The 12,895-nt window shown below is 33.0% G+C and overlaps 3 protein-coding genes across 5 annotated transcripts; 2 read left to right on the top strand and 1 right to left on the bottom strand.

The window, feature by feature from the left end:
• Positions 1-907: 907 nt before the first annotated feature.
• LOC130666850 (tol-Pal system protein TolA-like) lies at positions 908-4,135 on the bottom strand. The gene is made up of 2 exons (XM_057468168.1): positions 4,043-4,135; positions 908-2,145 (listed from the first exon to the last, which is right to left on the bottom strand). The coding sequence occupies exon 2, from the start codon at positions 2,128-2,130 to the stop codon at positions 1,024-1,026; it is 1,107 nt and encodes a 368-aa protein (XP_057324151.1). The 5' UTR covers positions 2,131-2,145; positions 4,043-4,135; the 3' UTR covers positions 908-1,023.
• A 945-nt stretch (positions 4,136-5,080) lies between these two features.
• On the top strand, positions 5,081-7,722 carry LOC130666426 (uncharacterized). Of its 3 annotated transcripts, none has more exons than XM_057467410.1 (7): positions 5,081-5,401; positions 5,531-5,646; positions 5,717-5,890; positions 5,958-6,161; positions 6,229-6,759; positions 6,903-6,995; positions 7,065-7,110. In XM_057467410.1, exons 1-5 carry the CDS (start codon positions 5,347-5,349, stop codon positions 6,478-6,480), a joined length of 801 nt encoding a protein of 266 aa, XP_057323393.1. In that variant the 5' UTR covers positions 5,081-5,346; the 3' UTR covers positions 6,481-6,759; positions 6,903-6,995; positions 7,065-7,110. The 3 variants fall into 3 exon arrangements, with proteins under 3 accessions (XP_057323393.1, XP_057323394.1, XP_057323396.1); XM_057467411.1 differs by having other exon boundaries at positions 6,229-6,769; positions 7,065-7,104; XM_057467413.1 differs by lacking the exons at positions 5,081-5,401; positions 5,531-5,646; positions 5,717-5,890; positions 5,958-6,161 and adding an exon at positions 7,349-7,722 and having other exon boundaries at positions 6,489-6,764; positions 7,065-7,268.
• Positions 7,723-8,027: 305 nt separating this feature from the next.
• On the top strand, positions 8,028-12,887 carry LOC130666385 (coiled-coil domain-containing protein 40-like). The gene is made up of 6 exons (XM_057467333.1): positions 8,028-8,264; positions 8,329-8,951; positions 9,131-9,374; positions 10,378-11,601; positions 12,426-12,584; positions 12,660-12,887. The coding sequence occupies exons 1-6, from the start codon at positions 8,055-8,057 to the stop codon at positions 12,885-12,887; spliced, it is 2,688 nt and encodes an 895-aa protein (XP_057323316.1). The 5' UTR covers positions 8,028-8,054.
• The last annotated feature ends 8 nt before the right edge of the window (positions 12,888-12,895 follow it).

Raw genomic sequence — 12,895 nt, 5'->3', positions numbered from 1 at the left:
TTCCGTATGAGTCAGTATTTATTTAAATGGTTAGAAAATAATATATAAATTAATTAAATGTCATGGCAGGTTAATGGTAAGGCAGAAATTTTTTTTGTTGATAACCAGTAAGCTGGTGATTTGAAAATCCCGCCTAGATGGCAGTAAGGAGGTAATTTTTGAATGATGAAGTTCACAGACAATTCAAAATTTTCGGATTTTTTTTTCAATTAATCAATTACAAAAAAATGAAAACTAAAAATATGCACGTGTAAAAATTTTAAAAACTACAGGTGCAAGTTTTTCAAATATTTTTTTTTTTATGGTTTAAAAAGGATCCAAAAATTATTACACGTCTGCTGACTTCAGTATCATAAGTTCGCAGACGATTCAAAATTTTCAGATTTTTTTTTTCAACAATCAATTACGAAAAAATGAAAACTAAAAATATGCACATGTAGCAAATTTTAAAAACTACAGGTGCAATTTTTTCAAATTTTTAAATTTGCCGTCTAAAAGAAAATCTAAAAATTATTAAACGTCGGCTAACTTTAATATGTTTTTGATTGGGACTTAAATTTTTGAGTTGTAAAATACAGTGACAGTAAATTTATATTTTTTGCGGGCCAGTTTTAATTTTTGTTAAATTTTGTAAGAACATTATTGATTTTTCTGATAGAAAATGAATGAAAGTTGATAGTAAATGGAATTTTTCAGAAAATTCAGTCACTTTTTAGTAGAATTTGATTTTGATAAAAAATCCAAGTGGACTGACGTATTTGGTAGCAAATTTATTTATTTTAATAATAAGGTTCTGCATATATGAGACATATATTTTTATATAAGTCGTTTATATGCAGATTGGCCCAGATATATATTTTTTCGTATGGATGACTTGGGAAATTGTAGCAGTTGATGGATAGGAATGAAATAAAATGTATAACAAATTTTAAAATGGCGCGCTAAAAAATTTATTTAATTTTTGTAAATCCAAAGTATCAAATCTGTACAAATAAATTTTACATGGTATTACTTATTGATCGTTTAGTAATTGTATCCTTTGTAGTCATAGTCAGCGTAAGATGGACCAGCGTGTTGGGCATGGAGAGCATTCTTGTGAAGGACATAAGAGTCATCGTGGTGATCGCCAGCATAATGAGCTGGTTGTAAATGAGCGACACCGTGGACTTGTCCATGGACTGGTCCGTGAGCTGGCTCTGGTTGGTGCTGCTCAACAAGGAAAGAAGCGTCGTGATGACCATCATGGTGACCGTCATGATGAGGGGCGTCGTAGTGGTCGTTGTGGTGGTGATCTTCTTCATCAGCAACAGAAGGTAATGGGGCAAGAGCAGCAGCACTCTCAGCGGCATGTGCTGCAGCTGCAGCGGCGTTATTTTGTGCCAATTGAGCGGCAGCGGCAGCTTTGTCTGATGCGGATTGAGTTGCAAGGAAGTCAAGACGTGCTGCTGCGAGTTGTTCATCAATAGTTTGGGCACGTGCTTTAGCCTGACCAACCATACTAGTTTGAGCAGCAAGTTCAGCAGCTGCTTCAGCGGCAGCTTGAGCAGCATGATCTGATGTAGCTTGAGCAGCATTCAAAGCAGTGGTGGCTACCTGGACTTGGTGCATAGCTTGCTGAGCAGCATTTCTAGCAGCAGCTGCAGCTCTTGCTGCCTGTTGAAGCTGCATCTTTTCACCATCGACGGCAACATGAGCGTCACGAGATTGCTGCTCAAGACCTGAAAGAATTATTTGTTTTCCAGCAAGTGCAGCAGCTGCAGTTGCGGCAGATTGGGCTGCTGCTTGGGCCAATGTGTTCTTGGCAGTGTATGCAGCTTGACCAGCAGCTGAGTGCTGGCTTGCGACTTGAGTCCGTGCTTGGTCTGCAGCACCGCGTGCAATGGAAACTAGACCTCCGCCAACGCTGAATCCTGTCTTGTAGTGAGTTGGGTGAGATGGAGCGGAGTAGCTGTCGTATTTACCGAGCTTGGCACTTGACAAGTCAGCCAAAAAAGCGTATCCGCCGTGATTTCCGTGATCGTAGCTCTCGACATATTCACGAGCCTTGCGAGATTCTTTTCCTTGCTTTCCAGCAGGATTGCCCAGCACTACACTCGTACACACCAGACACAACGTAAGTATGCTGAACATTGTTCACTTGTATCTCTGTAACATAAAATTATAATTATAAAACAAATAAAATTAAATTAATAGAAATCAATAGCGACGGATTCCGGAATAATTTCACCGAATTCTCAATAAATTTCTCTTATGATAACCGCATGGTCAGTCATCCATATCCCGTTCAATTATGGAATCTATTATCCAATCTATCGCTGATCTAATAAAATCATTCGTGCTCAAGGATCGATGATGCCGTAATCTCATATTTTTTTTATCTACAATACCAATAATAATAACTGATCATTGTCTATACATAAGTAATCAAAACTCGCGCTAACTCGTAACCGATCTCTCAAATTCATGACATCGAGACACAACAGTGCGACGAAAGCAAATCTACTCATGCGTAATTGGTATCACGTTAATGATGCAATAGCTAAATAAATTAGAGGGAATTGTTGATTACCGGTTTACTATTTAGTTTAATTAACTATCGAAATTGAACAATCATTAATTAATTTATTATTTTTAAAATTGTTAAACAATTCCATAACTTTCTTCTCTTAATTGCTAAACAATCAACTAATATAATTAACGTAAACGCAAATTAAAATAGTTACTGCCGACTATTAAATGCTGAATAAATTTTTCTGAACTGTTTTCACGTCAACGAGTTCTCTATTCGCGACCACGCCTATCGGTATTACCTAATAAGTATTTAAAACAATGTAGGAGTAAAAGTACTAGTACAAGTACAAGTACATAGATATTATTACATGTCCAAGTTTAAATGACAGCCAAAGTCGTGGTGTGTTGGTCCACATCAAAGCCGATACCTTAAGTTCGTGCTGATCGTGACTTATTATTATCTCAATCTCTTAGTTAGGCGTACCCACGATTTGCAAGTACATTTACTTACTTGTAGACATATATATATATATATATATATATATATATATATATATATATATATATATATATATGTATATATATCTACATATCTATTCTATATATGAACATTTTAAAAACGCGTATATCCACACTCGCTATTACTTGTTTCGTTTCGCTCTGAAAGTCGTTCTTAGCGAGAGTAAACGCCCGGTTTATTTATTTATATTTTTTTATTACAACTATCCGAGGTATTGAATAATGAAAAGGCATAAACTAAACCACCATGGGAATTTACTTGCGTTAACTATTTTATGTATCACTTATTCTCTATTACATATTTTTTTTTTTTCTTATCATAACTCATGATCCTTTCGAATTATTGGTACACACGACCTTCATTACCGATTACTTTTTAGTAGCGTAGAAAGGCGTTTTCTATTGAAAATTCGTAGGAGTAAAAAAATTGCAGACCAGTTCGCTAATCGTTTAGGTAATTGACTTAATATTGGAAATATTACGATCTGATATTTTTATAACCAGTTTTTAAATTACATAGTATTTTTTAATGATTTATTGAGTTGACGTAGACATAATCGAGATTAATAAATCTTTATTTTTTTAACTAATTATCTAACTTGTAAATAAGTAAATGTTAACTAGACTTTTTTTATCTCTTTTAATTTCACATTTGTAATTTTTATACCGATTACTAGTACGCTAATTTTTTTTTATATTTTTAATTTCGTAATATCGATTATAAATATATATATATATTTTTTTTTTTAATGTAAGACAGTAATTAAATTAACTATCAGATGATTTTAATCTCAAATTTAAATAATAAAAATTTTTTTACTCAAAAAAAAAATTAAATAAATTTAAAAATAAAAAATGTCTTTATTAAAAAAAAATTAAATTGTTAATGTAAATAAAATATTAATAATTAAAATTAATTATGATTTTAAAAAATATCGTAATGAGTTTTTAATTATTTGTAATAAAAATTATAAATTTCTGATAATTATTATGAGCGAATAAAATAACTTACATTGTAACTGAGTAGAGAAAACTTAAAATATTGTCACGAAATATAATAAAATTACAAGAAAATGTATCTGTCCTTTCACATGGAGAGCTAATACGAACTGATAGACAACCAGCCGATCCTGGGAGTTCTTATAGTCCCGCTGGTCCAGTTCATTTGGTCTACGGAAGGGATTTGCTATTGTGGCAAATGGACCTCCCATTATTTCTTACAATTACATCTCTGAAATTACAGTAGAATGTCACCCGAAAATTTATTTGTTACATAATCGTATAATCGATGTAATTGAACATTACACCTCAAGTCTGGTTACTCTGTAAAAAATTATCGGAGTGAACGCAGATTAAAATCGGAGTAAATGTGAGCGGATGACTGTCTATTTATTTGATTCCCTTGGAGTAAAATTCACTCCGGAGTTTATTTTGAATTGAAACTCCGGTGGGAAAATAAACCCCCGATTTACCCCGTGTTCGGGATCTCTTTAAAAACTCCAGAACTCTGAATGGCGGAGTGAATTCAAATTTGAATGAAATCCGTAATCACAACGAATTTATTCCAATTTTGTACAGCGTATAAGTAAAAAAAAAAATGTATATCTGTATATAAGTTGGATAATACTTGAGATTAAAAATAAAAAGTCATATCATGACATGAAAATCGTAGAAAGTATTAGGAAATGACAAAAAAGTACAATGATAAAAATTAATTTCTTTTTAAAAAATCCATAACAAATGAATTCGACTCGATTTCTTAATTAAAATTTAAATAAAAAAATTATTTAACAATATCTGGGTAATTTTAATATTTAATATCTAGAGTAATACATGTATATATTATTATAAATTAATTATAGAACGAGTAATAAATTAAATAATTCTATGTATTATTTATTTTATTCAGTAGAATAAAGTTTATAAATTGCCGTAGGTCCGAGTACGTTTGTCTGATGACGCACGTTTTGCTCTTACTTTCACACGGACCTTATACATTTAATTATATATTATTCATTATAATAATATAATAAAGCTAAAATATATAGAATGAGTAAAAGCTTAAAAGGTATCAAGTACACGATGATTAAGTCATAGTTTACACGCTTACATGAATTTTTATTGTCTGCTATAAGGGGATTTATTTAATTTCATGTCATTGCTATATTCCTCTTTCTGTACATATTTTTAATTATAAATTATCCTAATTAATAATCTTTACTTAACAATTAGCAGCTAAAAAAAAAATTATTATTACGCCTGACTTCAGATTTGATAAAAAAAAATTATGACATCTGGAGACGTCAATTTGATGTCATGAGGAAACGAAGACGCTGGAGAAAAATCCAGTATCTCCTGGCCCTTTACACAGGTAACCGAGATGATTCACACCAGCATATATTTATATATTTATATAAATATATATATAAAAAGAGTAACAATTCATGGATTGCTTAATAGTGTAATGAGAACATTGATTTATAAACTGATATGTTTCTAGTTGCGCTGACATTTGGGAATTTAAAATGTACTGAAGGAGCCGGAGCGCAGCAGGACGGAACAATAAATCGTGCTTGGGGAAAAAACAATAATAATAATAGCAATGATCATTATCTAGTAAGTAGATGTAATAAAATTATTGAATATTAATATCAATGATAATAAATGTCTGTTAATTATTTTGAAGCTCCATGGGAATGAAAAAATTCGGCGGCTCCGTAATGTCGGGGATGATAATTTCGGAGGGATTGAGAAGAGAGACCCATCGGAGAGGACAAGCGAAATGGTGAATAAAGCTGTTCAGGAAGCTAAGGCTGCATCTGAAGCCCAAGGTTTTGCTGCTCAACAGGCTGCTCATCAGGTTGTACCTAGTTACAAAAAAATTTGGTTCAATTTATTGTTAATGTTTTTTTTATTTAATTCCACAGGTAAAAACTCAACTGGCGGATAAAGCGATACGTGCGTCAAAAGCTGCTGAAGCAGCACTTTCTGGCAAAATAGCTCTGCTGGAACAACTGGCAGAAGAAACTAAAGAAGCGCAAATAGTATTCCAAGATGGGAGCTTGGAACTCGAGCAAGTAAGGACAAGTACCAATGCAGCTATGCGAGTAGCACGTGATTCGAGACAGCAGGTTTGTAATTAACACCTCGAGTGCTGATCATAAATAAAGAAAATTAATTAATTAAAAATTTTTTTAGCTACAAATGTTGACGAAAGCCATTAAAATGGTTAAAACAAGTCTAAGGAATGCGGACATATCAGTGCAGGGAGCTAAGCGATCGCTGGCGAGCAAAGAAAACCTACTGGAGGCTGCGAAAAAACGGGTTGAAGATTTAGTCGATCGTCTCCACATCGCGCAAGAGGATCTTGCGAAAATACGGGATGTCGCTATGAAAGCACAAGAATTCGCTCGGGCTGCCAGAGCTAAAGTTAATAGTGCGAACCGCTGACATGATAATTAATTTTATAAATTGTTATTGCAATAAATAAACATTTAGATTTGTCATTAAACATGAGTATGATCATTTGTGAAGCTAGTAGGCTATGAAGAAACAAATGATACTCGATAACAAACGTCATTAAATGTTTGATAAAAAAAAAATTATAAACTTGTCTTCATTGAGCATTCTTTTGAAATATGAGAATGCTATGTGTATTATTTATTGTCTTTTTTATTAATAATACGATAAAAGTTGTTGCTGATAGTGCACGAGAATCACGAGAGTCAGGTGAGGTGAGGTAAATTTTATTGAGCATTAAATAAGATACGTATCGATTGTAATACGTAATAGTGAACAGATATGCTCGAGAAAAAATTTAAATACATATATATATATTTTTTTAAGTAAATTTTTAAAAATTGTTTGTCTAGAACAAGGCATCTAACATCGCTCAAGAAGCTGCGCAAGAAGCTAAGGCTGCTTCGGACATCCAAAATGCGGCGGCGGCAGAAGCTTCTCGTCAGGTTAAAATTTTCCATAATTTTCCAAATGTTAATTAATTTTTTTTACGTTATTTTATTTAATACTTGTAGATAAAATCACAACTGGCTGACAAAGCGGTGTCTGCTGCAAAAGCTGCTGAAGCGATTCTCATTGGAAAGATGTCAGTAGTAACGCAGCTGCAACAAGAAGTCAAAGAAGCTCAGGCTGTTGTCGATGAAGAAATAGCTTCGATTCGTCGATCTAAGGACTTAGTTAAATCCGCTGTTATCGCTGCTCAACAAACTGCTGAAGAAGTAATAAAATATTTAGCAATTTGAATTTAAACCCCGGAAAAACTGGCCCTCATTCATTGTTATTTAATTTTGTTTTTCAGTACAAAACTCTTAATAAAGCTCTGAGTACGCTGACGAAAAACGTTGAAGTTTCAAATGAAGCATCGCAGGGAGCTCGTCATGAACTGATTGAACAAGAACAGCTGGTGAATGCTGCACGACGACGACTCAATGATTTGACAAAAAGAACGCGAGAAGCTAAACGCGATCTTGAAAACACTAAAATGGCAGTGATGAAGGCCAACGCGGCTGCCCGCGCAGCTCAAGAGAATGCCGCGAGGATCAAGCGAACACAAATATCTCGATCAACTTCGTCTGATAAATCTTAATAACTTGAGGGAAAATATCTTACCATTTTACCTTGTTCTACTTTAATATAAATCATTTTTATAAAAATGCGTTTATAGACTTTGTAGCAATAAAATAATTTATGATTTTATAATTTGTATCGCTTTTTTTATGCTAATCCTCATAATTTTTTTCATGATTAGTTTTGATCCATCTATAATTTATTAATGAGGATTTACTATTTTTATATTTTTTTTTTTAATAATTATTGGTACACTTGCATATTTTACATGTGAGTTCGCGATTGCAACAGGTGCAGATAATTGTTATTCACGCATCGATTTAATAATTTGTATCTATGGAAACCGCCAGTTGTTTAATTTCGTCCTTATTCTCTTTAGTCTCTTGATAAAAAAGTTAAGGAAAGAATTTTGTTTTATTTATTGAAGAAAAATAAAAATGGCTGCAGTACAAATGCAAAGTGAAAGTATTTCTCAAGATGAAGATATTTATAAATTATCAACCAACAGTTGGAATGAAACAGAAGAGTCTCCAGAGTCTCTAAAAGTTCTTGATCCAGATCACCCTTTGATGAAACGGTTTCAGGAAACACTAAGAGCCCATCTTATGAAAATAAATAATAAGTTAACTGAAGAAATAAATGAACTTGTGAGTATTTGATAATAAGTATTTTACATAATTATAAAATAATTATTTGTTAACTTTATTTCAGAAAGTTTCTTGTAAGGAAACGAATAAAAAACGCGAGCAAAAAGGTCTTGAGATGTATGAAGCCCAGCGCGAAATATCACGGCAACAAACCGAGGTAGATAAATACAGAAAGTCATTGGAAGACATAAAACAAAGTTGTGAAGAAAAAGAGTGTCATTTAGTTGAGCTAAAAGACATGCGTAATAGAGTACGAAATGAAGCTGAAGAAGAAAATCGACGTGCGGAAGAAATTTCGCGGGAAGTTGAAAGCACGTCGTCGCTGTGTAAACGTTTTTCTGAGTATGAACAAGAGATATCTGATCATTTGGCTGTGGCCGAACGAAAGTCGCAAAAAGACGCGATAGTTGAGAGAGAAATGATTCGACAGAAACAGGAAGCTGATTATATTCTGTGGAAACTTTCGGAGGAAGTATGGAAGCTGGAAAAAGAAATTTATGATTTGAAACAACAAATGGAAATAAAGAATGAAGAAAAGGCGGTGGTTATTCAGACGATCGCTGACGCAGACGCAGATCTCGGAGGACTTCACAGGGAAAGAAAAGATTTGATGGATGCCTGGAATGGTGTCATTGCCAGTATTTTACAGAGGGATAAAGTTTTTAATGAACTATCGCAGGAACGATCGTAAATAATTTATTTTAATTAATTAATTCATTAATTTAAAATTTTTCCAGCCATACCTCTGATGGAATTAGTTACTGTTATTAAATTTGTATCGTTAGTCGACTTTAATTTGTGTCTATTCATGGTAGTGATACTCAAATTATTATTATGATTTATTTATTTATTTACTTTAATTTTAGAACCATGCGAGAATCTTTCAGGACTTTACAAACTCGAATGGAGAAAGTTAAGAAAGATACACAAAAAGAAATGGAGAACAATGAAAAATTAACCGAATTAAAAGCAAGACTTGAGGAAGAAGTCAAATGTGCTGATGCTGGCTACGAGATGCAAAAAGATAACGCTGAAGGGATGCAATATAAAATTGATAAGCTTGCAAAACATATTGATTACTATGACAGTCAACTTGAATCTTGTTCTTACGTAAATATTTTAAATTTACTTTTAATAATAATCTTTATTTGCATTTCACTGTACAACTTCCGTTTTTTTACAGTTTTTATCCTTATTCTTAGTTTTAGTCTTAGTTTATTCACTTATTTACATTGATTGATGTCATTCATACCTGATTTATCACTTTTACAATCATTCATACTAAATTAGTGTAATTTGTTCCCAAGTTTTCGCGGGTGTATAGTATTATACTTGTAATTACTCTATTTTGACTTATTACTGACTAGCTTCCCAGATAGCAAAATGACGTCTTGATGATTTCTGAATGAGTTCCTATTTATGATTTGGACGTCTCATCAACATCTTAAAGAAGTCTTTAAGAAGTTCTCAAGATGTCGAATGCGCCACCTAGCAAACTCAGTAAGACGTCTTTAAAAAGAGTTCTCAAAGAGTTCTTTTTTCTGACTCCGCAAATAAGACTTCAGAATGAACTTACCATGACGTCTTAAGGAGTTCCTAATTTTGACTTCATTTTGACTTCAAAAAAGTTAAAAAAAGAATACCTTAAGACGTCACAAAACTGACGTCTTATTTATGAAGTCTTCAAAAACTCTTAATTTAGAGTTCTTAAAAATGACACCTTTAAGAAGTCATTATAAGACTTCTTGAAGACTTCTTCAAAAATACATCGTAAAGCAGTCATTCGGACTTGAATGCTATCTGGGTTTATTCTTTTTATCACTTTTTTTATTTATTTACACTTCTTTTGCTTCGTTTGTCTTTTTCCTGGCTAGACTTTCGAATTTTCTTGCGTACTCTATGACTTCTCTGCTTGGCTCTCCTATTCCTAGTTCCATCATTCTCTCTCTTGCTTGCTCTGTTTGCTTGCTTTGCATGAATCTTTCTTTAATTTTAATTGACAGTATGCGGTCTATTTGGTTGTGTGTTTCCTCACATTCCCATATATGCTCCAATGTTTCTTCAAAATTTACTTTTAATATAAATAAACATTTTTAATTATTTATTTATTTAGGAATGTCAAGGTTTGAAAAACGAAGAAAAATCACTTGATCAAGAGCTCGATAAATTAGCGAATCAACGAAAGACTTTGGAGAATGACATTCTGATGAAGCTCGAAGACAAAGTTATTCAAGATAAAGCTGTGAGAAGTCTTACCAAAGTATTGCGCGATACGAGAGAGACAGTAAATCAACTAGAATTATCGATGATTCAAATGGAAAATCAGTATGGAAGAAATTTATTGAATTTTGAGAGACTGACAAGTGAAGTTTCTACGCGAAAAGAACATTTGAAGGAGTTAGTACATGGCAATAGTGTAAGGGAAAAAGAATTGACTGACATACAGGGACAGATTGAAAAATACAACTCACTGATTGAGCGCAAGCAGAAACAAATTGCTGAGCTTAATAAAAAAATAGACGAGATTAGTTTGATGGACGGTGACATTGATATGGCGCCGCAGGACATTAAAATAGCGTCGTTGGAAAAAAGTATCGAGGAGTTTGACGGTAAAAACCAGGAGTCTCAGCAGCAGTGGCTGCGTCAAGAAAGTCTTTTAATTAGACTGACTCAAGAGCAAGATGCGCAGCTTGATGAAATCAATCGTCTGAGCAAGCAGATAATGATAATGGAGCAGAAAAATTTAAAACTCGAGCACCTGCTGGATAATGAAAAGAAAACGGAAAAAAATATTGACAGGCGAATGAATGAACTTCATCAGCGGCTGCTTAAAACCAATGCCGTTCTTGCGGAACAGAAGGAACTGAAAGAACAACTACAGGATAAAAATTTAATTACCAAGGATGAGTTTATGAAAAAACTTGAGGATGAAGAAACTGAGCTTATTAAACTCAAAAATAATATACGTGATTTGGCGGAAGATAAACGTTTACTGGAAGATAAATTACGTGACGCTCATTCGGAATATTTTTCGTGGGAAAAAAAAGTCAGAATGGCTGTTGATACCTCGAGAATAATTAAAGAGGAGCAGAACCCTGGTGGCGAGGTGGCTGTCATGAAGAGTGAGATACATAAAATGGAGATGAGATTGTCTTATCTGAAGAAAGTACAAGAGAAGATGATCAAAGACATGGAGCACTGCGTTGTGCGGAGGGAAATGATTATGGACGCAGCTTTGGCAAAGGAGCAGAAAAGTTCACGAGGAAGTCACAACAAACAGGTGATGTTTGAAAAACGGATGGAGGGACGAAGGATGAAAATCAAACAGATGAACAAGGTAAGAAATTTTTTTTAATATTCAAGGGGCACCATTAATGCGAAATTTCAAATTTGCTGCAGTTTTAACTCGAAGACAAATCATCCGATCGATTTGATTCTTATTTCCGGTTTTTTTTTATGTTTTTACATGCAATGAACCTCCAGTTTTCCGATCGAATTTCAAATTAAAATTTTTTTTTTCGATCGTGGGTCACGATACGGTCAATATCTTCTAGTTTAATTTTTGGTTTTTTTTATTTCGCGTGTTGCGAAGTTCGCTATCACCGCAGCAGTGAGGGAACTTTTTTGTAACCTCGGGAAATTGCGGATAACTCACCGAATTTTCAATTTTTTGCTCTAAAAATTTGATCATGTATTTATTATATATCCACAAATATATCCTTAAAACATTAAAACATTCTGTGCACTAGTTTACTTAGAAAAATTCCCAAAAATTACCTTTTTGTTCGAGAGTGAAATTAAATTACAACCCTAAAGTTTTAAACCTCTATAAACATCTTGATGTTTACTGTAGATTTTTTTACTCTCTACACTTTAAATTGTTTGTAAACGTACTTGATATTTGCTTGGACCCAATGTACTCGTTTTTTATTTTATTTTAAACCTCTGGAGAACGCGCTAATCACGGAAGAGAAATCGTAAAGGGAAGTTTGAACCTTTGGCGCCATTGGGATTTAAGTTTTAAATTAATTAGCCGGGTAGAAACTTTATAGTAGATTACATTTACTAAAATTACTACTGATAAATAAAAAAAAATATATATAACTTGTAATATTATACTTTGATTTAATTTTAAATACTGATATAGAAAAATTTTTTTAGGAAAATAAATCACTGGATAATAAAATTCTAGAATTGCAAGCTGAGAAAAATAGACTTGACACAGAAACTGATGACAATAAAAAATTACTCAAAGATTATGAAGACGAAATATGGGAAATTGATAGACAAATTTCCGAAGCTGAACTTATGAAGCATCACGTAAATTTAAAAATTTTAATTATTATTTTTAAATCATAGATTTTTATATTTAAATTTAAAATTTAACTGCCGTAGAAACTCGAGTGCTTGGTGAGAAAACAGCGGAAAATAGGACTGCTGCAGAAAGTCCGTGAGGGAAAATACAAAATGTTTCATAAATCCGAAGCAGCATTGAATGACGAGCTTGAGCGGCAGAAAATTTTGAATGGGAATCTGATAGAAATAATGGAGCAGACTAGTGTAGATTTCCCTCATCTCAAAGAAGATATAAAAAAAATTCTCTTGACAATACAATTATCATAAAAAAAAAG

The sequence above is a fragment of the Microplitis mediator genome, chromosome 4 (assembly GCF_029852145.1).
Source record: "Microplitis mediator isolate UGA2020A chromosome 4, iyMicMedi2.1, whole genome shotgun sequence".
In the NCBI taxonomy this organism is placed as follows: Eukaryota; Metazoa; Arthropoda; class Insecta; order Hymenoptera; family Braconidae; genus Microplitis; species Microplitis mediator.
The sequence above is the reverse complement of the archived record's forward strand: the minus strand, read 5'-3'. Positions and strand labels throughout refer to the sequence as shown.